The sequence below is a fragment of the Canis lupus genome, chromosome 5 (assembly GCF_003254725.2).
Source record: "Canis lupus dingo isolate Sandy chromosome 5, ASM325472v2, whole genome shotgun sequence".
Classification (NCBI taxonomy): domain Eukaryota; kingdom Metazoa; phylum Chordata; class Mammalia; order Carnivora; family Canidae; genus Canis; species Canis lupus.
In genome coordinates, this window is record NC_064247.1 from 25847278 (window position 1) to 25872160 (window position 24883).

Below are 24883 nucleotides of genomic sequence, written 5' to 3' on the forward strand. Positions count from 1 at the left end.
CCATCTGGAACTTCAGAATGTAGCATTATCTGGAATAAATGTCTTTACAGATGTAATTAAGGTAAAGATATTGAAATGAGATCATCCTGGATTAGAGTGAGTCCTATGAGTGAGTCCTTGCAATGGCAAGTTCTTATAAGAGAGAAGAGGAAGCAGATCAAGACACAAAGAAGGGAAAGCCATGTGAACACAGAGTTAAAGATTCATGTGTCTGCAAGCCAAGGAATGCTAATAATTATTAGTTGTTGGTAGCAACTAGAAGTTAGAAGAAATGCAAGTAATAGATTCTCCCTCAAAGCCTAGAGAACAAACTAGCCTTGCTGACACCTTGATTTTGGACTTCTGACCTCTAGAACTGCTAAAAGAGTACATTTCTATTGTGTTAGGCCATCTAGTTTGTGGTAATTTGTCACAGAATTTTTTGAAAACAATATACCCCATTAACATAAATCAAAAAGTTGGTGTGGCTATATATTATAGGACAAAGTGGATTTTGGAGTTATATTTAGACAAAGAATATAAGCAGGAATAAAAAATGTATTTAATAAAAATCAAAGGGCTAACTCATCAGGAGGACATTTATGCATCTAATAACACATCTCCAAAATCCATGAAAGAAAAATTGATTCAAATGCAAGAAGAAACAGGTAAGCCAAAATAAAAATCAGAAATTTCACTATCTCTCTCTCAGAACTTGACAAAACAAGCAGACAGAAATCATAAGCATATACAGGACTTGAAAAATTCAACCAACTTGACCTAAGTGACATAGAATACTTCATTCAAAAATGACATTTACAGACTACTTCAACAACCTCAGAATCTCTACCAAAGTAAACCAATTCTGGGTTAAAAAGAACTCAAGTCAAAGTATATTCTCTGACTATAATGGAATTAAATTAGAAATCTCTATCAGAAAGATTTTCAGAAAATCTCTAGATAGGACCTAAATAATACACATCAAAAAACCAAACCAAACCAACAAAAGAGCCCTTCTAGGTCAACAAATTAGAATAGAGGAAAACTGAAAAGTAATTTGAACTTAATGAAAATGAAAATACAACACACCAAGGTTTATGGGATGCTCCTAAAGCAGGAACTGAGAGAAAAATTAGAGTACTAAGTGCCTACAATAGAAAAGAAGGAATCAAGCAAGGACCTCAACTTCCTTCTCAAGAAACCAGGAAAGAAAGTTCAAATAAAATTCAAAGTAAGTCGAAGAAAGAAAACAGAGGTGTGACTTAGTTGGTTAGGGGTCTGACTCTTGATTTTGGCTTATGTCATGGTCTCAGAGTTGTGAGATTGAACCGCACCTCAGGCTTGTGCTGGGTATGGAGTCTGCTGACGATTCTTTCAGTCCCTTTCCCTCTGCCCTCTGCACACTACTTGTTCTCTCTTTCTTTCTCTCTCTCTCTCTAAAAAAAACAAAAAACCAAAACCAAAACAAAACCAAAACAAAGAAAAGAAAAGAAAAACAATAAAATACTGATGGAAATCACAAAACAAAAACAATAGAGGAAATCAACGAAAACAAAAGCTTTTTTTTTTTAAAGATCAATAAATGATAACCTCTGGCCATATGGATGAGGAAAAAAAAGAAAAGGCATGTTACCAATATCAGGAAGAGAAAGTGGCATTATTACAAATGTTAAAAGGATAGAAAAGAAATATTATGAACAAGTTTATGCTAATAATTCCAACAAATTTAGGTGAAATGGATGAATTTCTGAAACTACCACAGCTTCTTCAAGAAGAAATAAATTACCTGAGTAGTTCTATATCTATTGAAAGAACTGAGTTTATAGTTAAAATTATTTCCACAAAAAACATGTCAGGCTGAGATGGATTCACTTGTCAATTGTAGCAACATTTAAGAAATAAATAATACCAATTTTCAACAAACTTCATCAAAAATTGAGGAAACCATCATTAACCTGATACCAAAACTTGACCAAAACTATTACAGGAATAGAAAACTACAAACCCATATCTTTCATGAACACATGCAAAACTTCTAACAAAAATTTAAGCAATAAAAAGAATTTAAGCAATAGATTCAATATATATAGGGAAGGCTCTTTTTTTTTTTTTTTTTTTCAAATACAAGGTTGATTTAAAATTCAAAAGACAGTCAAGGACCAAAAGAACAAACAACAAAAAAGAAAAAGTTAATTATAATTCTCAGTAGAAGCCACAGTGCTTTCAACAAAACCAACTTCTCTCCTAAAAAACAAACAAGAAAAAAAATCAGCAACAGAAGTTTATTAAATAAATAAATGCTTTCCTCCAAAATTAACAAGAGAAGAATGTTCCCCCACCACTATAACATTGACTGGCAACCCTAACCAGTGAAATTAGGCAAGATAAACAAATCAAATGCATCCAGATTGGAAAGAAAGAATTAAATTGTCTTTATTTATAGACTAGCAAGTCAGTTAGCAAGGTGGTAGGGTATGAGATTAGTAATAAAAAATCAATTGTATTTCTACACAGTTTCATTGAAGAATCAGAAATTAAAATAAATATATTTATGTAGAATAATGAACATGAAATACTCAGGGATAAATCTGACAAAACATATGGAAGACCTGTACACTGAACGGTACAAAACAATCCTGAAAGGAATTAAAACCTAAACAAATGTAGATAAATAACGCATTAATGTATTTGAATGTCTACTATTATAAAGATATCCATTCTACCCCAATTGAACTATAAATAAAATACTATCTAAATCAAATACCCCAGAAATATTTTTATAAAAATATGCATGGTAATTCTAAGATTTGGGTAAAAATCCGAAGGACCTGATGATTGAAACCATTTCAACAAAAATAACAATACTGGGGGACTTAGGCCAACTTTTCTTCAAAATAAAAAAAAAGGGATACTTATCAAGACAGATATTGGAATAATGATAGTTATAAAACTCTACAGAACAGAACAGAGTCCATATATATATATATATATATATATATATATATATATTGCCAACTGATTTTTCAACATGACAGTCAGTGTAATTCAATGGTGGCACTCAATGTATTCAATGCATAACAGAAAATTTATTTCAAGTAGAGTTGGAACAACTAGATATCCATGTTGTGAGCAAATAATCTCACAAGATAGGCAAAATTATTTTTAATAGATTATCGACCTAATCATTAAGCTTCTAGAAGAAAACAGAGAATAAAATTGATAGCCTAGGATAGACAAATATTTCACAGAACCCAAAAGCATGAACCATAAAAAATTAAATTGATAAACTGGCTTTATCAAATAATATATACTATATAACCCTTTGTAGAACACTGTCAAGAAAATGAAAACGTAAGTTGCAGACTAGAGGAAAATAGTAGAAACTCCTATATCTGACATAGGAAATTTATCTAGAATACAGAAAGAGTTCTCAGACGTCAATGAGAGGATATCCCAATATATAAATAACACAAAAAATTGGAACAAACATTTCACAAATGACATTATACCAGTACTAGTCAATGAGCACACACATAGAAATGCTCAGTGTCATTAGTAACATAAAAACAAAAATCAAAATTGCATCAAGATAAGATTTTTTTAACCCATGCAAATGACTAAAAATAGAAAGATTAGCAACTCCAGGCGTTGACAGAGGCTTAAAACAACTGGAACTCTCATACATTGCTGGTAAGAGTGTAGATGGTACAACCACCTTGGAAAACTATTTGGCAGTTCCTTACAGAATCATATAACACATTTAGTATGTAACCCAGCATATCCACATCTTGAAAATTATACAAGAGAAATGAAGACATTCATCCATAAAATATTGACCTGTAACTGCTCAGAGCAGGTATATTCATAATAGTACCAAATTAGGAAAAAGATTCCATTAGCAAATAATATATTCATATATGTATATATGTTATATATTGCATATTCAAATATATATATTTGTGTACTAAAAGGCTATTCAGCAATGAAAATGAGGAAATGTCTGCTTCACACAATATGGTTGAATCTCAAACACATTATTCTGAGAAGTAGCAGCCTTTTTTTGACACCTGGGGCATACATATCTAATCTGTTATAGTAGAAATTAGATCAGTGGTTGTGTATACTGGAGAGTAGGGGAATGTAATTACAAAAAGGAATGACCAAACTTTCTGAGGGGATGTAAATGATATATAATTAGATTAAGGACATAATTAGTATCTGCATTTACCAAAAATCACTGACCTTGCATTTAAAAGGTGCTATTATATGTAATGTATGCTTTAATAAAGTTAATTTTTAAAATACACTAGAAAAAAAGGGATAATAAATTCAGAATTTAAAATAAAGTTTGCCTTGTGACCAAGGATGGCATAGTGGGAGAAGGCATATGTACATTATTTTCAAGATCCTATTGTTGTTGAGATAGTTGATTTAGAAGAGCTCACACATGAGAAAGAACAAACATACAAACAAAATGTTTGGACTAATGTTTAAAAGTCTGATGAATAAAGGATTGTAACAATACTATTCTATTCAATTAAAGTCCAGTAAAAATAAAGAGGTAAAATGTTAGTTACATGCGTAATATCATTCATGAAAATAAAAAAAAATTACTTTAAAAAATTATTACTCTATTAGAAGGAAAGATAATAATCATTTAATGAACTTTTTGGTGGAACTTATTAAATAATATGCACAAGACAAATTTACAAAGAACAAGTAATTTGATCATACTATATTTTAAAATATCTGTAGGATAAAAAAACCAAACAGCAGAAAATTATTTGTAAATAATATATTAGACATATCAGGAAGAAAGATATGAAAAACCCAATAAAAATGGGAAAATAATAGGAATAGAGAATTTATAAAGATGGACATTACCTCAATATGCATTATATACAAACAATATAATTTTCTAGAAGGCAGCAAATACAAATGAGATAAATATAAGTTATTTTTCAATTTTCAGGTAAAGAATTGAAGATAATAAAATCATTTTTGACAGGAAGTGAGGAAAAAGAGATTGTTACATATTTCTAGTAGGTATATAAATTGGTATAGCTACATCGGAGAATTAGATTCATACCCTGTGAATAATCAACTCCTACCTACCCTAGAGAAACAAATATACAATGAGGTACATTAAAAATTATTTGTAGTAACCAAAAAAAAAAAAAAAAAGAAGAAGAAGAAAAGAAAATGGTTTCAAAATCCATCAATGAGAGATTTTTTGTAAAATCACATGATCCATTCTTTCCATGGATACTACATAGCAGTTTTTAAAAAAGTGGCAAGGAGGTAAATCTGTATGTGGTAACCTGGATACTTCTTCTTCTTTTTTTTTTTTTTTTTAAGATTTTATTTATTTATTTATTAATGAGAGACCGAGAGGCAGAGGGAAAAGCAGGCTCCATGCAGGGAGCCCGACATGGGCCTGGATCCGGGGTCTCCAGGATCACACCCTGGGCTGAAGGCGGAGGCAAACCGCTGAGCCACCCGGGCTTCCCAACCTGGAAACTTCTAATGCAGAGGCAAGTTGCAGTAATACATGACACAATTCATTAAAACAGTGCATGTCCATGTGTATAAATGTAGACACATTTATGTGCATACATATATGTGCATATATATGCATGTATCTTCATAAACATACATATATATACATGTATACACACATACATAGTTTAATACATAATAGAACATTTTCTTTAAATTTTTCAATTCTGTTTTTCTTCCCATTTCCATAGAGAATTCATAAATCCTCAGTGTGGTATCTATTCTATAACTTCCTCCACGTATGTATGATGATGTATTATAGATGAACACAGACTTTTAAAACTTTTAATGAAAACTGGATCATGTTATATAAATTTATACAAGAAGGGATCCCTGGGTGGTGCAGTGGTTTAGCGCCTGTCTTTGGCCCAGGGAGCGATCCTGGAGACCCGGGATCGAATCCCACGTCGGGCTCCCGGTGCATGGAGCCTGCTTCTCCCTCTGCCTATGTCTCTGCCTCTCTGTCTCTCTCTCTCTGTGACTGTCATAAATAAATAAAAATTAAAAAAAATAAATTTATACAAGAAAATTTTGTCATTTAAAATAAACTAAAGGAGTTTTTTTTTTTCTAAAGGAGTTTTTAAATGTTATTGATGTATACCATATATTCAGATAAGTGTACAAATCTTAAATCTGTATTTGGCTTCTTTTTTTTACCAAATGCACATACTTGACCAAATGAAGATATGTAATATTGCTAGTCTAATGTCTTTCTCAAAAATATTCTGTAAAGCTGGTGAAAAGGGAGTCAAGAATCAAACTTCAGATTTAAAATATCAACTTTATGTTCCTCCATGTTATTTGGTAGCTTAATAAAAAAGACAACTGATAATAACTTGTGATCCAGATGACCACACCTATTTGCAAACAAATACTTCTTTATCAATTTCATAACTGTTTGAACAAGCTGCTTATTGATACCTTTATTCCATATGATTATTCCAATAGTTTTGCCTTCTTCGTTATGATAAAACTTTATAAAATAGGATTTAATAGAATAAGGAAATGCTATTTTATCTCCTTTCCCCTCTGCAATATGTATTTATTGGTTTGCAGACTTGAAATTTCATGGTCTGTTTAACTCAGTGTTGCTGTTTGTGATTCCACAATGCTCAGTAACATCACTGTACATTCCAGGCACATCCACATGACCTAGTTAATGAATGCTCTGAATGCTCTGAGCAGATTATGCTGATGATATGCTGTGCTCAGGCCAGAGCACAGGATGAGACCTAAGAAGGGCTCATTTTCTCTCTTGGCTACTGATTTGCTATGTAAACTTCAATATTATATTGAGTCCTAAGCCTAAACTCCTCCCACGCACAAGGCTAATAATAACAGAGTATTTGATGGTGAAGTACTTTGGCAACCTTGTTAGAAAAGCTTTGGGAGTGCACATATTTATTATTTATAAAGGCTAGGAAATATTTAATGGCAACTATTTTCTTATTCTACAAAAATTATTTCCATAGAAATGGATCCACCATTATTGAACTTAATATAGAAAACCTACTGAGAGAAACTAGAAATAGTATCACTTTGGTGATTATCTTCAACATTATTTTTAATCTATTATTCATACATCAGTGATTTATCTACCATCTAGATAAACAGTCATGTCTAATTAATAGTGAGCATGAGGTAAAAAACAAAAAACAACCACCATCAAAATATCAATTGCATTAAACTATTTTAACAACAAATGCAACAAATGAATGTCTATATATTTAGTTGTTAATAGTGATTAGATTAACTATTGGAAAACTGGTTTATTACCAGCAATCAACTGACTATTTTGTATATCCTGGCATATGCAAGGTTATGTCTTCCTGTCTAAATAGATGGCCATACCCAAAACACCAAAAATCCCATGAATGTATTCTTCTCTTAGTTGTGTCAGTTTATATTGACTGGGTAACCCCAAACAATGCTGGCATCATTCAGTAAAAATTTAAGCAAAACTTTAGTTAATTTGTACCTTTCTCTAGGGAATTGGAGATGTCACTGGGAAATCTACAGATCCCATCCTGGAGACTTTCATCACTGTGGCCTGACCTGAGTTGAAAAGTAAAGTCTCCTCTTTTTTTTCACACATATAGAATGTTAGATAAAATAAATTTCATTTTATGAAATGTATTAGCAGGATTAAAATTAAGTGCCAGAATTTAAAAGGGAACATAGAATAAGGGTGAGAAGAAGTTTAAGTTCTCTGGCTAGGAATAACCAAATCAGGGATAGAGAGGCTGGGTTAGTGGTTTTGATGATCACATGGAATAGATGAACACAAAGGCTACAGGTCATATGCTCAGAAGAGAGTCTGGAATTTCAACGCAGAAGTCTAGGAATAATTGTCCCATCCATAAATAGTGGCATGGAAACCTTAGTTCTCCACTCCAAGGATATGACACAAAGGTGAGCTGCTTGTCTAAATAAACTGTCATTTCTGTTATGCAATTTTTAAACCATACATCTTGCTTAAAATGTAGGAAATCCTGAAACCTAAAGCAAAGAAATTAATATTTAAAAATAAACTAGAAACAATAAATTAAAGAGTATTATTAGCATAATCCCCCTTGAAACCATGTCACAGGAGTCAAATCTATTGCCCACAGAAAGCCCCCAAAGAAGATATCTGGGAATGAGGATGAGTCCTCAGACAAAATTACAAAGTATGCAGTGAAATCCATTGCTGTGAAATATACACAGCTGATATGAAGGAAAAGGATTTCAAAATGATGAAATAATAACAGTAATGAGGCAAAAATAGTAAATGTGAAGCAAAGTAAAATGGAACCGTAGAAATGCAAAATGTGAAAGGTGAAATTAAAAAAAATACTCAGTGGTTCTTTAAATAATATAGTTGATATAAATGAAGAGAGAATTGCTGAATTGAAAAATAGATCTGAGTACATTACCCAGAAAGCAGTAGAGAGAGAGATTTTCTCCTTTTTTTGAAAATATGAATGAGGCATGGAGAACAGATTGAGAATTCCTAAATTACATCTAACGCTGTTTCAGAAGAAAAGGCAGTATTCAGAGAATTCACATGGATAAATGTGAAGAAAGAGTCCTTGGAGGAAGATGCCATGATACAAGTAAGTAAATAAGTAAAATAAATAAACAAACCCAAAGCCACATGACATGATTCTCTAACTTAAAAACAAAACAGGGATCCCTGGGTGGTGCAGCAGTTTGGCGCCTGCCTTTGGCCCAGGGCGCGATCCTGGAGACCCGGGATCGAATCCCACGTCGGGCTCCCGGTGCATGGAGCCTGCTTCTCCCTCTGCCTGTGTCTCTGCCTCATTCTCTCTCTCTCTCTGTGACTATCACAAATAAATAAAAATTAAAAAAAATATTTAAAAACAAAGCAAAACAAACTAGAAAATCTTTTTTAAAACTCCAGATTTAAGGAGACAAAAGAATGACTATCAAAAGGATGGTATATTTCTCATGCAGAATAGTAAATAAAATGATGTAATGCTGAAGAAATTATAATTATATACCCAAATATATTATTATTGATAAGTGGATGTGATGGGAATGCAAATACTTTTTCAAAAAGACAAAAATGAAAGCTTTTATTGCTGACAGACCACAAAGCAACTCCTCAGTATGGTAGTACAGCAAGAAAGAAAGTGAGTTCAAAGAAAAGGATTTCAGGATTGAGTAAGAGTCTACAAATACATATATATTTTACCCCTTAAAATGTCATCAGTTCATTTATTTTTGGTGGGATTTAAAGTATTGTTTTATATGTTAATTCTCTGTATTGTATAATTTTTACTCTCAAAATATTACTTTTTAATAAGAAAACAGTTCAAATTTTCTTTAAAGAGTTTATCACTGGTAATTCCCAGCCTCTGCTACAGGTCCATCACCTTGGAAATTCTACTGATTTTCTGAGAAGTGTTGACTTAGTATCATGGGAGCTGCTGGGGTGTTAGAATCAGAACTGACATATGGATGAATTTCAAAATAATCTATCATGAAAGTAAAAGAGCACAAATGATCAGAGAAGTTATTTAATGTCAAAGGATAGAGGTAGCCCTCCAGTAAAAGATAAAATACTTAGATAAAGTATATATACCACTAAGAGAATTCACAGAAGGTTGAAAAAAAAACACATAAGAAAATGTCTTGTTATGTCCTGGGATGTTGTCATGCTAAAGGGTCATGATGATGAAGTAATATCTGATGGGGTAGTAGGAGTACTGAGGAGCCCTTGGATCACAACCCACTGTGAAGTCAACTAGGTCTTTCCACACCAGAACAAGAACCCTAAGTTCTATTTCCTGCTATAGTTTTGGTGAGGGTATAAATCCAGGTAGACTAGTTTATACCCCCTTATATTTTCCTATTACCAAAGAACAATGCAAAGAAGCAGTGGAAAGAAGCACATTTAGAGCACCTATTCTATCAACCTCCATGACTATCAAACATTGAGAACTTATTTCTTTGGCTTTAGAGTCAAAGCCATGCTCAGGAGGGGTCTTTCCTAAGTGTGGAATAGCAGAATGGACATTTATGCCCTGCTTTCTTTAGCTTTTGGCAGAAAATAATAGAAACCATAGGGAATCCTAAGCCGAAACAAAGGGATGTATTATAAGGATTGTTATAAAAACAAGGCAAATTCAAAGAGAACACACCAAGCTTGATGCAGCAGTATTCAACAAGGAAAGCTCTTGGGCACAGAGCAGCAGTCACTGGGCCTCCTGTTGGCCATGACATTCTAGGTCAGGGCAGAGATACAGAGCAAACTCAACTGACAGACTTCAAGGAAGGGACTTCAGTCCTCTGGCTGTTTTCTTATCCTGCCAGTTCAGGGCTCACATTAGGGTGAACACTGGCCACTTCTTTAATGTGAGCAGACTGAGTGGGTCCAAGCCTTTTGGTCGCACCCATGTAATAATGGCAATCTAGTCCTTGGGTTTTTCACAGTAGTAAATATTGGAAAGTACCAGCCCTTCTTCACGTGCAATCAGGGGCTGAGTCCAATCCTTGCTCTTGACTACAGTTAGCTGCTTTAAGCACTAGACCATAATAAGTTTCCATGGATTTCTTTAGGAGGCCAACTCCATCTCTGAATCCAGACTGCAAAGAATCAATCAAATTAACCCTCACCTCTCAAAGATACAATATATATATTTCAAAGACTATGATTAGAGAGAATAGCCAAACACGGCAAGAACATTGCCGGCATTTAAAGTCAAGAACAGAGAAGCTGCTAGGAACCAAGACAGAACTCTCCTCCCTCCCTCACCATCCCCCTTATTATCTCTTCTCTGCTACCTTATGTTTATTCATCTCTTCTTACTCTGAAGACCAGCTTTCTTTACTTCTCCCTGCACATAGCAGGATGATCATACCACCATCTGCATTTGAATTTTTATGTTCTGTTTCAGCACTAAGTACAGCCCAAGTCCCAATCTCACACAGAAAGAACATCATTGGCTTTAAGTGAAGAGTTCATCCCTGTTCAATAAACTATGGCACAGGGAGGGTAACATACTACATAGCATGCCTTCCAGAGGTGGGAAAGAGTAGTTTTCACGGGAAGAACACAGCTATAGCTGGAGAGATACAGCTCTGTCACAAAACTCACCCCCATCTATGTGTCTTACCTCAATGAATTTTAATCAGTTTTGATCCAAGCCAGACACATGAGCATGATTTCTATTACTCTTTTATCCTTATCTTCTGTATATAATCAACCATCAAACCAGTCAATGCTGTATCTTTAATATTTTTAAACTTCTTATAGTGTAAGAAAATCTTTGCTTCAACAAGTATGTCTTTTCATCCACCTCTACAGGCCAGAGCTCTTCACAATATATCCCCTGAGAGAGCAAAGCTAGGATAGCCAAGTCAACTTGGCTAAGAGAAGCTTTTGATTGTTTTTTTCTTATTTTTTTTAATTTAGTCCATTCTAGTTTTTTGTATGCATAGAAGTATCATGGTCATTAGACATGAAATCAGTCTTAAGTTCAAGAACTTTCTTTGTGACCTGGGAAATGTACATAGATTCTCTGGGCCATTGCCTTCACTCAAATTCAACCTCTTCACCAGCAAACTTTGAAAATGTCACTTCTATGTCGAGTAATCCCTCTCCATAATTTGTGCAGTTATGACTTTGGTTGAAAAGTGACAGAAAACCAACCAAATTATCTCATGGAGTTTTTGAAGAATTAAACAACCAAAACAGCTTCCAGGTTTCATCTCACACAGGTTCCACCAGAGAAAGGAACTAACTGTTCCAGTTTGAACAATGTTGGGTTAGGAACCTCTTCTAAGCCAGCAGAGAGCAATGTAGGTTGGAGGACGTCCTATGAAAACAACAGGTTCAGAAACAGCTATGTAGACAATAGGATCATTCCAGAGGGATAAAGAATGCATCTTGGGCCGGATGCATTCTACATCTTAAGGTTCACGAAGACAGGAACACTATTTAACTTGCAATTGAGGAAAAGAGAAGGGGAAACAGAACTACAATTTATTGCTTATGCTCGACTTTCATGTTTCAAAAATAGTACATATTTGACTTTAATGGTACTATGAGGAAGACAGATCATTTCAGGAAACTGATAATTATAGAAGCAAAATATAGTCACCTAGCTTAGACTTTGGATAAATTTGTCTCTTTCCGAAGTCCATTCTTTTTTTACTGTATTATTCTTCCCCTTATCCTGTTCCAGGAATTCCTGGACCCTCAAATGCTTTCATATAGGTGAAGATGAAAGAGATATTTTTCTCTTTTTTGTTCCTAGGGTATAAAATAAACATAATTTGCATAAGCAGTGGCAGTCAGGTCACTCAGACAGCCACATGTGGCAGTGCACAATTCCAATAGACAGCTTGAGCAGATGTTTATGCCTATGGGGACAAGGTTGCAGAATTTACAGAGAAAGACTTCCATAAATATCCATTGAATGACTTCAAATAACCTATCGACAGCCAGCCCTGTCTGTTCCATAGTCATGTGTATATCATTTCACCCACAGTCCCAAGGATACCAACGAGGCACTGGCTTTCTTGAAATTTATTCAAGACTCTTAGAGCTAAGGAGACCCTAATGAATTATCTCACTTTATCAATGTTAATATTTCTCATGCTAAGGTACCATGATTAAATAAAGCCCAGTGATGATAAACAGCTCATGAAAACTACAGGGGAACTAAAAGTATTTTTTTTTTTTTTTATTTATGATAGGCACACAGTGAGAGAGAGAGAGGCAGAGACACAGGCAGAGGGAGAAGCAGGCTCCATGCACCGGGAGCCCGACGTGGGATTCGATCCCGGGTCTCCAGGATTGCGCCCTGGGCCAAAGGCAGGCGCTAAACCGCTGCGCCACCCAGGGATCCCCTAAAAGTATTTTTAAGGTGTAAAAAAAAGCTATCTATTGATAGCTGGTAACATTGTATGTTAACCAATAATTTCATTTCTGCACTTATAAATTACTTCTGAAACATGTAATTTAAAGAATTGATCAATACACCCACAATTAATAAAAATTTGAAGAATGAAAAATTCATAATTTACAATGATAATGTGGTCCTAGCATGTTCCACTTTGGTTTTTTTTTTTTTTTTTCAAGGTATGGAAGAAAATTTATTTAGCTTTGTGACGCTTTAGTTTCACAATAATGCATACCCTTGGCACTGTAAGCCCCTAAAGTTCCATAAATAGCTTTAATAAGGTAAATATTTAGGTTGATTTTAAGAGGCTTTCAGACATTAAGTTTGAGAAAGTTAGTGGTTTTCAGAATTTGCATACATGACAAAACAGTAATATAAATCAAACAGTAAGACTTAACACCCTTAATAACATAGTAAACTACAATTTCTAATCAAACATCTCTTCCTAGATTATATTCATTTTGATCTCTTATTTTCCATTTTAAACTCTGGTATTTTCTTCTGAATATAGGTTACAAATAATCTTTTCTGTTAACTCCCAGTTTTAATACCACAAAGTTCCCTGTTTTACCTTAACTGTATTTTTATCATCTAGTGTAGGATATGCTTTTTAAACTAATTATACTCCAGTAACTTTGTGAATGAAAAAATGTTAAGAAAATAAAGAACAAATAATGGAGTCATTCTTTCACTAATCCTTATCCAGTTTCAGGAAAAATCATTCCCCCAAAGCATCAATCTGTGTGGTAAATCTTTCCACGTCCAAAACAAAAGTGAAATTATGGGAAACCTATGATAGTTTACTGCATATTGTATGCTTTTAATAGCTCAACACTGGTAATACTTGATAATCGAGAGTAAATTAATAGGCCTAACATTTAAAAATGTATACTTTAATAAGTATATAAACAATTAGGTAAGCTTGTGAAGAAACTGACCAAGATAACATATATTAGGAGATACAAGTGTCCATCAAAATTTTCTATATTTTTTTCTTTTTTTTTTTTTTAACAGAGTATCTATCCAAGTTGTTTACTGTATAATTTCTCATGTGCCATTTTGGAAGTTCTTTATTGTAAAGACTATTCTTTTGTCTGATGACAAACAGCAGCCACACTGTCAGTGATTATTCCGGACCTCCACGTTGGATAAATTCAATTTCTTCTTGAGACACAAGTTTCCTTCTGTATTTCTGAGGAAATGTTTTTATTATTTCTGCAGTATCTGGTGGACCATGATGCATCAGCAAATCTGGTGATTTACCTCCCTTAGAATGCCGTGAAACTGAAGAAGAATGAGACGGTAGTCCTGCTGATCTCAAAACTTCTGATACATTAGGTTTAGGATTGTCTCTTCTGTCAGGGAACCTTATTAATGGTGTATGAGGCCTGACTACCTGAACCACCCTGCTGGCGGACGCCATCTTGCTGCCCATCATGACCCCAGCTTGGGGCGGCTTCCGGGGCGGCTTCCGGGGCATGTCTCACTTTGAAAATGATTCACAAAGTGCAGAAAATGTCTTTCCCAGTAGGAATGTACATACTCAGTTTAGCCACAATTCTTTTGCTCCTAAGGTGGTGCTACTATAAGATGAAACATTACAGAATTATTTACCATTCAAATTTCATTCAACAAATAGTTGCTGAGTGACTTATTAAGTGCTGAACACTGAATAATGTTACAAATACTATGCTTCACTTCTTTGATTTCATATATTTTTTTCTTTTTTGATTCAGTAAAATCTATTTCTCCTATAATACTGAGATCCAGGTGACTATTACAATAGATTTTTTGAGTGTTAATACCTTCCTTTTTCCTATTTAATTACATAAATTTTGACAATCACATATGGTCCCATAAGAACTACCATCATGCCAAAGGTACTAAACATTTGCATTAGTCACAAATTCCTTCGTGACCCTTCCCTAACCCTTGGAAACCACTTATAAGCTCCTTCTTTCTATAAATATATCTATTCTATAGTGTAATAGAAAAGAAATCACACAGTATGTAACCTTTTGAGTCAGTTTAATTTGCCTCAGCATAAAGCTTTTGAGATTCATCCCACATTTTTGAACTTATTAGTAACTTATTCCTTCTACTGCTGGTTAGTATTCTATTCTATACTAGCTAATAAACATTTTGATTGTTTTCAGTCCTGGAGAATACTGAAAAAAAGCTTTTTATAATTTTTTTAAAGATTTATTTATTTTTATTTATTTATGAGAGAGAGAGAGAGAGAGAGAGAGAGAGAGAGAGGCAGAGACACAGGAAGAGGGAGAAGCAGGCTCCATGCAAGGAGCCCGACTTGGGACTCGATCCCGGGACTCCAGGATCGCACCCTGGGCCAAAGGCAGGCGCCAAACCGCTGAACCACCCAGGGATCCCCTGAAAAAAAAGCTTTTATGAACATTTGTATTTATATCAACATATGGTTTCATGTCACTTGAACAAATACCCAGAAGTGGGATGGCTGGGTTGTATGGAAGTGTGTATTTAACTTTATAAGAAACTGCACTGGGGCATCTGGGTGGCTCAGTCAGGTAAGCATCTGACTCTTGATTTCGGCTCAGGTCATGGTCTTAGGGTTTTGAGATCAAGCCCCACATCCAGCTCTGTGCTCAGTGGGGAGTCTGCTCAAGATTCTCCCAGTCCTTCTGCCTCTCCCCCCTGCTTATGCTGTCTCTCAAATAAAAAAAAAATAAAAACTTTAAGAAAGAATATATATTTTTTTAAAAAACTGCACTGATTTTCAACATTGCTGTATCATTTTGTATTCCCAAACCAATGTATGAGACCAAGTTGCTCCATAAATTTACCAGTTTGTTTTGTTTTAAAGATTTATTTAGTTATTTATTTAAGAGCACATTCATGGGGAGGAGGAGACAAGCTGATACCCCAAGGGAAGCACGGCATGGGGATTGATCCCAGGATCACGACTTGACCTGAAATCAAGAGTCAGATACTGAACCAGCTGAGCCACCCAAGTGCCCCAGTTTTTTCTTTTTCTTTTTCATCTTTCTTTTTCTTTTTCTTTTTCTCTTTCTTTCTTTCTTTCTTTCTTTCTTTCTTTCTTCTTTCTTTCTTTCTTTCTTTCTTCGTTCTTTCTTTCTTTCTTCTTTCAGAAGAATTTATTTATTCATTAGAGACACAGAGAGAGAGGCAGAAACATAGGCAGAGGGAGAAGCAAGCTCCCTGCAGGGAGCCTGATGTGGGACTCAATCCCAGGACTCCAGGATCATGCCCTGAGCTGAAGGCAGATGTTCAACCGCTGAGCCACCCAGGCGTCCCCCTAGTTTCTTTTTTAAGTCACTTCAAGTTTATCTAAGGTCTAAGACATATTTATAATGATTTTAATTTGCATTTCTTAATATCTAATGACAATGAGAGTCTTCACATAGTTGTTGTCATCTCCATACTTTCTTTAGTGAATTGCCTGTTCATATCTGTTTTTCCTATTTTGTATGGTTTTATTCGACTTCTAGGTATAGAGCTTTAAAAGTTCTTTATCTATTTTTGATATAAGATCATCATCAGATATGTGTTTGCAAATATTTTCTCCCAGTTTGTTATTTGTCTTTTTATTCTTTCAACTGTGATTTGAGAAGCAAAAGTTTTTAACTCTGAAAACATCCAAACTTTATCAATGTTTATAGATTGTACATTTTGTGTTTACTCAAGACATCTTTGTCTAATAAAGCTGTAGGTTTTGCAGTTAGGTGTGTGATCCATTCTGAAATAATTTTTGTATATAATGTGATGTGTATATCATGTAAGTACATCATTAGGATTGATTTGTATATACATATTCCAGTATTAATTAGTGCAAATAATATTTTTTCTGTGTTGATTTGCATTTACATCTTTATGAAAATCAATTAGCCATATATGTGTGGATCTATTTCTATTTCCGTTATTTTTCATTCATGTATGTGTCTTTTCTTTTGCCAACATTGTACTGATTACCATAGCTTGATCTCAAGGCTTGATATCAATAGTATTGAATTCCTCAATTTTGTTCTTTCAAGAAATTTATTTAGCTCTCCAGATTCTTTCTTTTGAAATATGAATTTTAGAATGAGCTTCTTGATTTCCATTAAAAATCCTACTCAGATTTGATTTGGATTGCATTAAAACTGTAGATCAACCTAATATTTTTAACAATTTTAAGTCTTCCAATCCATGAACATTGTACATTGCTCCATTCACTTAGGCCTTAGACTTCTTCCATCTGTGTTTTGTAGTTGTTAACATATAGATCCTATACAAATACTTATGTTTAGTTTTCCATTTTTGTGAAGGTAGATAGATGCACTTTTCCCTTTTCATCTCACTTAAGCTGAACTCAACACCTTGGACATTATATATAAAACAAACATATGAAGGCTCTGAAAGGCAGAGAGAATGAAGACAAGCTAGGGAACTTGATACCAAGGAACAAGATAGTGGTGAGTTCCTTGGATTTCCTTTTTGACTCACATATCCCAAATACTGAAGAATCCAGCAAATCAGAAATACTAATGGGCATAGACCAAAGGAAAAATAAAATGTCCGAGTAAAGCCAGCTTTCTCTTAAGGACCAGGAGAGAGGCAGCATAGTAAGATAGCAACTACTGCACATTAGCCAACTACCATGGGGGTGGGAAACTGGGAGCCCATTCCCAGCCGCACCAACAAAAGTAGTGTGATGAGGGAAAAAGAAGACACAAATTACCAAAATCAGGAATTAGAGGACATCAATACAGGCCTCACAGACACATGGAAGATACTAAGGAAATACTAGAAACAACTCTACACACATAAATCTGACAATTAAAATGAAGCAGATGTATTTCTTGAAAAAGAGAAAATACAGAACATGAAGAATATATTTTAATAACTTTATAATTAATCAGGAATTTGAAGTCATAATTTATTTATTTTATTTTTTTTAAAGATTTTATTTGTTTATTCATGAAAGACACACACACACACAGAGGCAGAGACATAGGCAGCAAGAGAAGCAGGCTCCACTCAGGGAGCCGGATGTGGGACTCATCCCAGGACTCCAGGATCACGCCCTGGGCAGAAGGCAGGTGCTCTATCACTGAGCCACCAGGCGTCCCTTGAAGTCAGAATTTAAAAACTCCTAATAGAATCTCCGGATTGATATGGTTTCACTGAAGAATTTTACCAAATGTTTAAAAAACAACTGTACAGTAGTCTTTCACCATCTCTTCAAGAAAATGCAAGAGATACTTCCTAATTCATTTTATGAAACTAGAATTACCCTGATACCAAAACCAGACCAGCACAGCCCCAAACTGGAAAACTGCAGACTAATATGTTCACATATATAGGTGCAGATTTAAAAAAAAATGTTTTATTTATTCATGAGAGATACAGAGAGAGAGGCAAGTATTCTTAATGAACTAGGGGTGATGGAAGGGGAGGAGGGCGGGGGGGTGGGGGTGAATGGGTGATGGGCACTGAGGGGGGCACTTGACGGGATGAGCACTGGGTGTTATTCTGTATGTTGGTAAATTGAACACCAATAAAAATAAATTTATTATTAAAAAAACAAATAAGATTCTCCAGTATGCAAAAAGAATTAGTCAATATCCAAATTAGATTTATTCCAGTGATGCAAGGTTTTACAATATTTGAAAATACATCACTTCATTCCACCATAATAATACGCTACAGAGGAAAAATCATATGATCATATCGACTAATGCAAACACCCACAAAAAGCATCAGAAAAAAAGTTCAACATACATTTATAAAATCTCTCAGAAAAGTAGACATATAGAAGAATTTCAGTTTTATTAAAAACAATACCAACTTTTAGCTAATATCATACTTAAAGGTAAAAAATTGAAAGCTTTCCCCCTAAGACTTCCCCTCTAAAGACTCTCCACTTAGTACTGGAAGTTCCAGTGAGCATGATGAGGTAGGAAAAGCAAATAAACAGCATACAGATTAGAGAAGAAAACAGGGCACGGTTGTCTATGTAGACATCAAAAATAATGTTTGCAAAAAGATTTTAAATTTAACTGGAAGGGTTTAATAACTTAATACTAAGTGAAATAAGAAGAACATTTTCTTATGTGTATATACATATACACAAGTGTTAACTTTGTTAAATATTTTTCCTCTTGACATTTTCTGGTACTAATTATTTTTCATATAACTAGAAAAAAAAGTTTTAAAATGCATGAAGATTCTAGTCACTGTATTCTGCTTTTAATTCCTGACTTTATTTATTTATTTTTTTTGGTATCCGTATTCCTTATCAAATCATAAGTATCTTTATCACAGTTGTGCTAAGCAGTAGAAGGATAAGACCAATTTAGAAACAGTAACTGGTCATCTAGAAGCATTTATTCCAACAAACATATTAGGGATATCAGTCATTTTAATATGTCCTGGGAAATAAAAATAAATGAGATGGAAATTGCTCTTGAGGAGTTCACTGTATATTAGGGAAATAAATACTCTGTTACAAGCTAGACAATAATTTAGTTTTGGAGTAATAAAGGTTTAAACAAAGTGCTAAGCAAAGTTGAGGAGAGAGACATAAATTCTAATTGTAAAGATTGGAAATTTCAAAAAGGAGAAAGTGTGAAAGCTATACTTTTATACATAAACGGCATTTGGTATGTGAACATCTAACGATTATGGTGAGCAATGGTAGTATATGACATTAAGTGTTGATAATGACACAGATACTATTTGTTTTATTTAAAAAAAATTTTAAATAATAAATTTATTTTTATTGGTGTTCAATTTGCCAACATACAGACTAACACCCAGTTCTCATCCCGTCAAGTGCCCCCCTCAGTTCCTGTCACCCATTCACCCCCACTCCCCGCCCTCCTCCCCTTCCACCACCCCTAGTTTGTTTCCCAGAGTTAGGAGTCTTTATGTTCTGTCTCCCTTTCTGATATTTCCTACCCATTTCTTCTCCCTTCCCTTCTATTCCCTTTCACTATTATTTATATTCCCCAAATGAATGAGAACATGCACTGTTTGTCCTTCTCCGATTGACTTACTTCACTCAGCATAATACCCTCCAGTTCCATCCACGTTGAAGCAAATGGTGGGTATTTGTCGTTTCTAATGGCTGAGTAATATTCCATTGTATACATAGACCACATCTTCTTTATCCATTCATCTTTCGATGGACACCAAGGCTCCTTCCACAGTTTGGCTATTGTGGACATTGCTGCTAGAGACATTGGGGCGCAGGTGTCCCGGCGTTTCATTGCATCTGTATCTTTGGGGTAAGTCCCCAACAGTGCAATTGCTGGGTCGTAGGGCAGGTCTATTTTTAACTCTTTGAGGAACCTCCACACAGTTTTCCAGAGTGGCTGCACCAGTTCACATTCCCACCAACAGTGTAAGAGGGTTCCCTTTTCTCCGCATCCTCTCCAACATTTGTGGTTTCCCGCCTTGTTAATTTTCCCCATTCTCACTGGTGTGAGGTGGTATCTCATTGTGGTTTTGATTTGTATTTCCCTGATAGCCAGTGATGCAGAGCATTTTCTCATGTGCGTGTTGGCCATGTCTATGTCTTCCTCTGTGAGATTTCTCTTCATGTCTTTTGCCCATTTCATGATTGGATTGTTTGTTTCTATGGTGTTGAGTTTAATAAGTTCTTTATAGATCTTGGAAACTAGCCCTTTATCTGATACGTCATTTGCAAATATCTTCTCCCATTCTGTAGGTTGTCTTTTAGTTTTGTTGACTGTATAAGAACATATAAGAACATATAAGAACATTGCATATGTGTATGTTATGTCCACACTTCACAGGCTTTGGTTTATATATTATGGAGCTTAATATCCAAATTATAGTCTAAAAATAATTCCTTTTATGGATAGAGAGCTTTATAGTTTTCCAAGGGCTTTTCATGCCTTCCATGTCTCACAGAAACTCTGAGAGCCAAGTTCTGGCAGGTGCTCTATCTGCACATAATAGTCAAGGAAATTGCATCTTAGAAGGACCATGTGACTTAATTAAGGGAAGACGCAAGATCTCAAACTCCAATCTTCCATTTCTGAGATTTTTTTTTCCTCCTGGAAATGCATGGAATTTTCTCTGTTCATTATTTTTGTTTGTTTTGGGGTTACATGCATCTGTACCCGTAGCAGCTCATCTTCCTTCTCAATTATGTCTAGCTTAACTGATATTAAAATGAGTGTTCAGAAAGCACATATCAAATCAGAGCTAAGTTAAGTAATCAAGACCTGTTCTACGTGGTAGCCAGAAGTGTTCTGGAATCTAAAGCTAGCCAGAAAAAATCCACAAGATAAGTTACACACATGCAGAAAATCAGGAAATGAATCTTGTCTCCATAAAGAATGTGAGTATCCATAAATTACCTTTCCCTCATGATCCTGTATACAATATAGTTTTATAAGCATATCCTGAAGGCATATAATTCTAAGTCTACCTCAGGCTCATTTATTCATTCATTTATTTGAAATTGGCTCATTCATCTATTTCCCTAGAATGATCTACTTCCCTTTGGAGAGATCATAGTCCAGTGGCAGAGATGGACTATAGATAAAATAAATAGTTATAGAGTGCAATACCTGTTAGATGATCGAGAGAGAGTGTGACACAGAAGAGGGTGAAGATATTGTTCAGATGAAAGTCTTCTCTGCCTGGAGACAATCCAGACTGAAACCTGACAGATGAAAGGAACCTGGGTAGAAAAGAAGAGGAACATTCCAGATAGGTAGAAGAGCAGGTAGAGAGCCCTGACACAGCAAAGAGCATCTTAGCTTTTCATTGTACATCATAGTGTTGGTTCAGGATCTTGGGACAGGAGGAGAGAAAGACCTTTCCCACTTCCAATCCAGAGGCAAATTAATCATAGGAATAGTGAGTCCGGTGATTCCTCTGATTTACTTCCTATTTCATCTCCCTGTGTGCCTGCAGATTACATTCTTTGGGAAAGTAGTCCATACTCATCCATTCTTCCAAACACTTAGACAGTACACAGCTATTTGCAGTTACATAACTTTGAGCTATAAAATACAAAGGCACGCTTGAGAAAAAAACTGGGTGTTCCCCACGTTTTTCATAAATTAATTCAGTTTCAAAAACCTTGAGGAAACTTTCTATTGAAAAGAGTAAAAGAAAAATATTTCTTCCATATTAAAGCAATTTCATGTTGCATCTTTTCAGTTAAATTGTCTTTTATCAGGCTCCTTTAAGAGCAGTAAAAATCTGTAAGGGTGCTGACCCTCTTATCTTTAATGGCATGCAAGTCAAGACATCCCAGGACATAGTTTTCCTTCAAAGTCAGTTTCCTGGGACATGGAACATCAAAACAACTGAGAAGTTCACAAATATAATCTCCTCACATAAGTTCTCACAAGATTTCCTCTGTTAAGCCAAAAGAAGCATACTAAGTATTGCAAAGTTCATTTTTAAGATGTTATATGCATGGTTCACAAGACACCATTATCCAAGTCATTTACTCAACTGGATTTCATTTCTAAATAAAGTGAAAATAGGAGACAATTAGAAACTACAAATCTCAGTACTGAACTTGATTATAATAGGGTGCCATTTTAAACTTCTGCTTCCTGAAGAGATTTATTATATTCAGTTTCATTACTTATCTATTGGAGCCATTTGTAACACTTCAGACTTGCCTGACCAGGAAGGCCATTCTAATAGTTGTATATCCAAACTTAAGAGAGTCAGCGATCTGTCACCCTCCTGCTGAGTTTAATCATATTCACTTCAGGAAACTATTTGCCTTGGGACTGTTCAGTCTCTTGTGGTGCTATAATTTATTATTTGAGGGAAAGTACCCATTTATACACTGCCAGCAAATCCTCCAGGAAAAAAAATGATAAATATCACAATGTTTCCAAGCCTAAATCAACATTTTATCATTTAAACATGTCACATTTCTGTAATACAGGACAAAGCAAAATAAGAAGGAAAAAAATAGCAAAACCCTAGATATGAAACATAAATTCTATGTATATTTAAGATATTATAGAAAACACTCAATTCTGTTCACTTGATCTTAACAACAATCTCACAAAGTAGATATCATTATTCCCAACTTCCAGAAAAAAAAAAAAAAAACAGGCTACAGGAGAGCCAAATGTGGTGTCAAGATTATACTATGAGAAGAAGCCCACAATTATTCCCATTATTCTGAATAGCTTTTCTTTTTTTAATTTTATTTTCATTTTTAAAAAAGATTTTATTTCTTTATTTGAGAGAGAGAGAGAGAGAGTGTGTGTACAAGCGGAGTGAGGGGCAGAGCGACAAGCAGACTCCCTGCTGAGCAAGGAGCTGACACGAGGCTCTATCCCAGGACTCTGGATCATGACCTGAGCTGCAAAGGCAGACACTTAACTGACTGAGCCACCTAGGTACCCCTGCTCCCTTTTTTTCTGAATAGCTTTCAATGCAAATAGGGAAAAATATGCAGAAAGGTTACAAAACAAACATAAAAATGATATATCAACTAGTGTCTAAATGATATTGGTTAAGAGTAAGAATTCACAGAATCTTCATAGATATTCATAGAATTCCATCTGCTTCTCCCTGTCCTAGAGTGAGGAACTTTGACAGAGTTTTGGGGAAGTCCTTTGGTAAATCTTATTCTCAGGGCTGGTGCTAATTTTTTCCCATGGAAGATACCTGCTCAATGGAGACCCTGCCTTGTGTAGGCACAGTGTCCTTAGAAGGCATTTTATTTATCTAATGCTATTAAGTGTCCACCTTAATACTGTAAAAGAACAATTATTTCATTATTTCTCTAGGTCATGGTTCTTTGGGTTGGTTAGGCTCAGCTAGATGGTTCTTCTGCTTCATATGATTTCAGCAAAAGGGGCCATAATCATCTGGGGGTTTATTCAGTTGAAATAACAAGTGGATTGGCAGCTGATGCTGGATCTCAGCTGGAAGTTCATGTGAGATGTCAAGTGGAGTAACTTGGCTTCTCCATGTAACTTGAGCTTCTCACAGTATGGAGACTGGTTCTAAGAGGGATCATTCTGATAACAAGTACTTCAAAAGGAAGCCCTCTTGTGCCTGGACTTAGAATTCCCACTATGCCATTTCCCTGCTTTCTGTTGGCTAGTTTCTATTTAGGAAGAAGAAAATAGGTTCTACCTCTTGATGTGACCATCAGCATGAACATACAGAGGGGAAGAATTGTTGCAGGCCCTCTTTGCACTCAAACTCCCATAAAAGATCACATCTTTGGTATAGTGAAGCTATAGATATGACCATTTAGTAATGCCTCCCCCAAATCTTCCCATTAGGTCAATGTCATATGCAATGAATGTCAAGGTGCATATTAATATATGGTCAAAAATTATTAGAATGAGGTCAAGATTATGGAAGACTTTTTGGAGGAGGTAATGTAAGCTTCATCTGACTGAGATGGTATACAGATTGAACAACTGTAGTGAGGTAACAGTCAGCTTATGTTTATTTAATACAAGCAAACCAGACTGTAATCCATAATAGTGATATTTGCCCAAGTCGATGTTTTGAGCATAGAAAAAGCTGCCTGTGTGTGTGTGTGTGCATGTGTGAGTTTTATTGTAAAGACAAGCTGGAGCAAATCAGACAGACTATATTTTAAGGTTCTGTTCTAAGTAGATTCTTAAAAAGCCCTATGAATCAATTTGGATCAAACTTTAATGGTAACCAAGTAACATATTTGTGACAGATGGTGGAGCAGATGACTGAATATGCATTATGTTGGTTCCTTGCCAAACAATTTTTAAATACACAGCTTGTCGAGTGATTGGAAATGAGTCGTGGATTTATAGAGTACATTATATCCATAATAAAATAACACTAAGAAAGATCTATAGAGGCCAAAAGAGCACCTTGTGTGTGTGTGGGGAGTTCTGGACAATGCAATGTAGCATATATTCTTGCAGCAATTCCATACGGTTATT

General features: G+C 35.0%; 1 protein-coding gene across 1 annotated transcript; it reads right to left on the bottom strand.

The window, feature by feature from the left end:
• Positions 1 to 13337: 13337 nt before the first annotated feature.
• Positions 13338 to 14411, bottom strand: LOC112671540 (alpha-ketoglutarate dehydrogenase component 4-like). The gene has a single exon (XM_035716486.2). The coding sequence runs from the start codon at positions 14386 to 14388 to the stop codon at positions 14077 to 14079; it is 312 nt and encodes a 103-aa protein (XP_035572379.1). The 5' UTR covers positions 14389 to 14411; the 3' UTR covers positions 13338 to 14076.
• Between the last annotated feature and the right edge of the window lie 10472 nt (positions 14412 to 24883).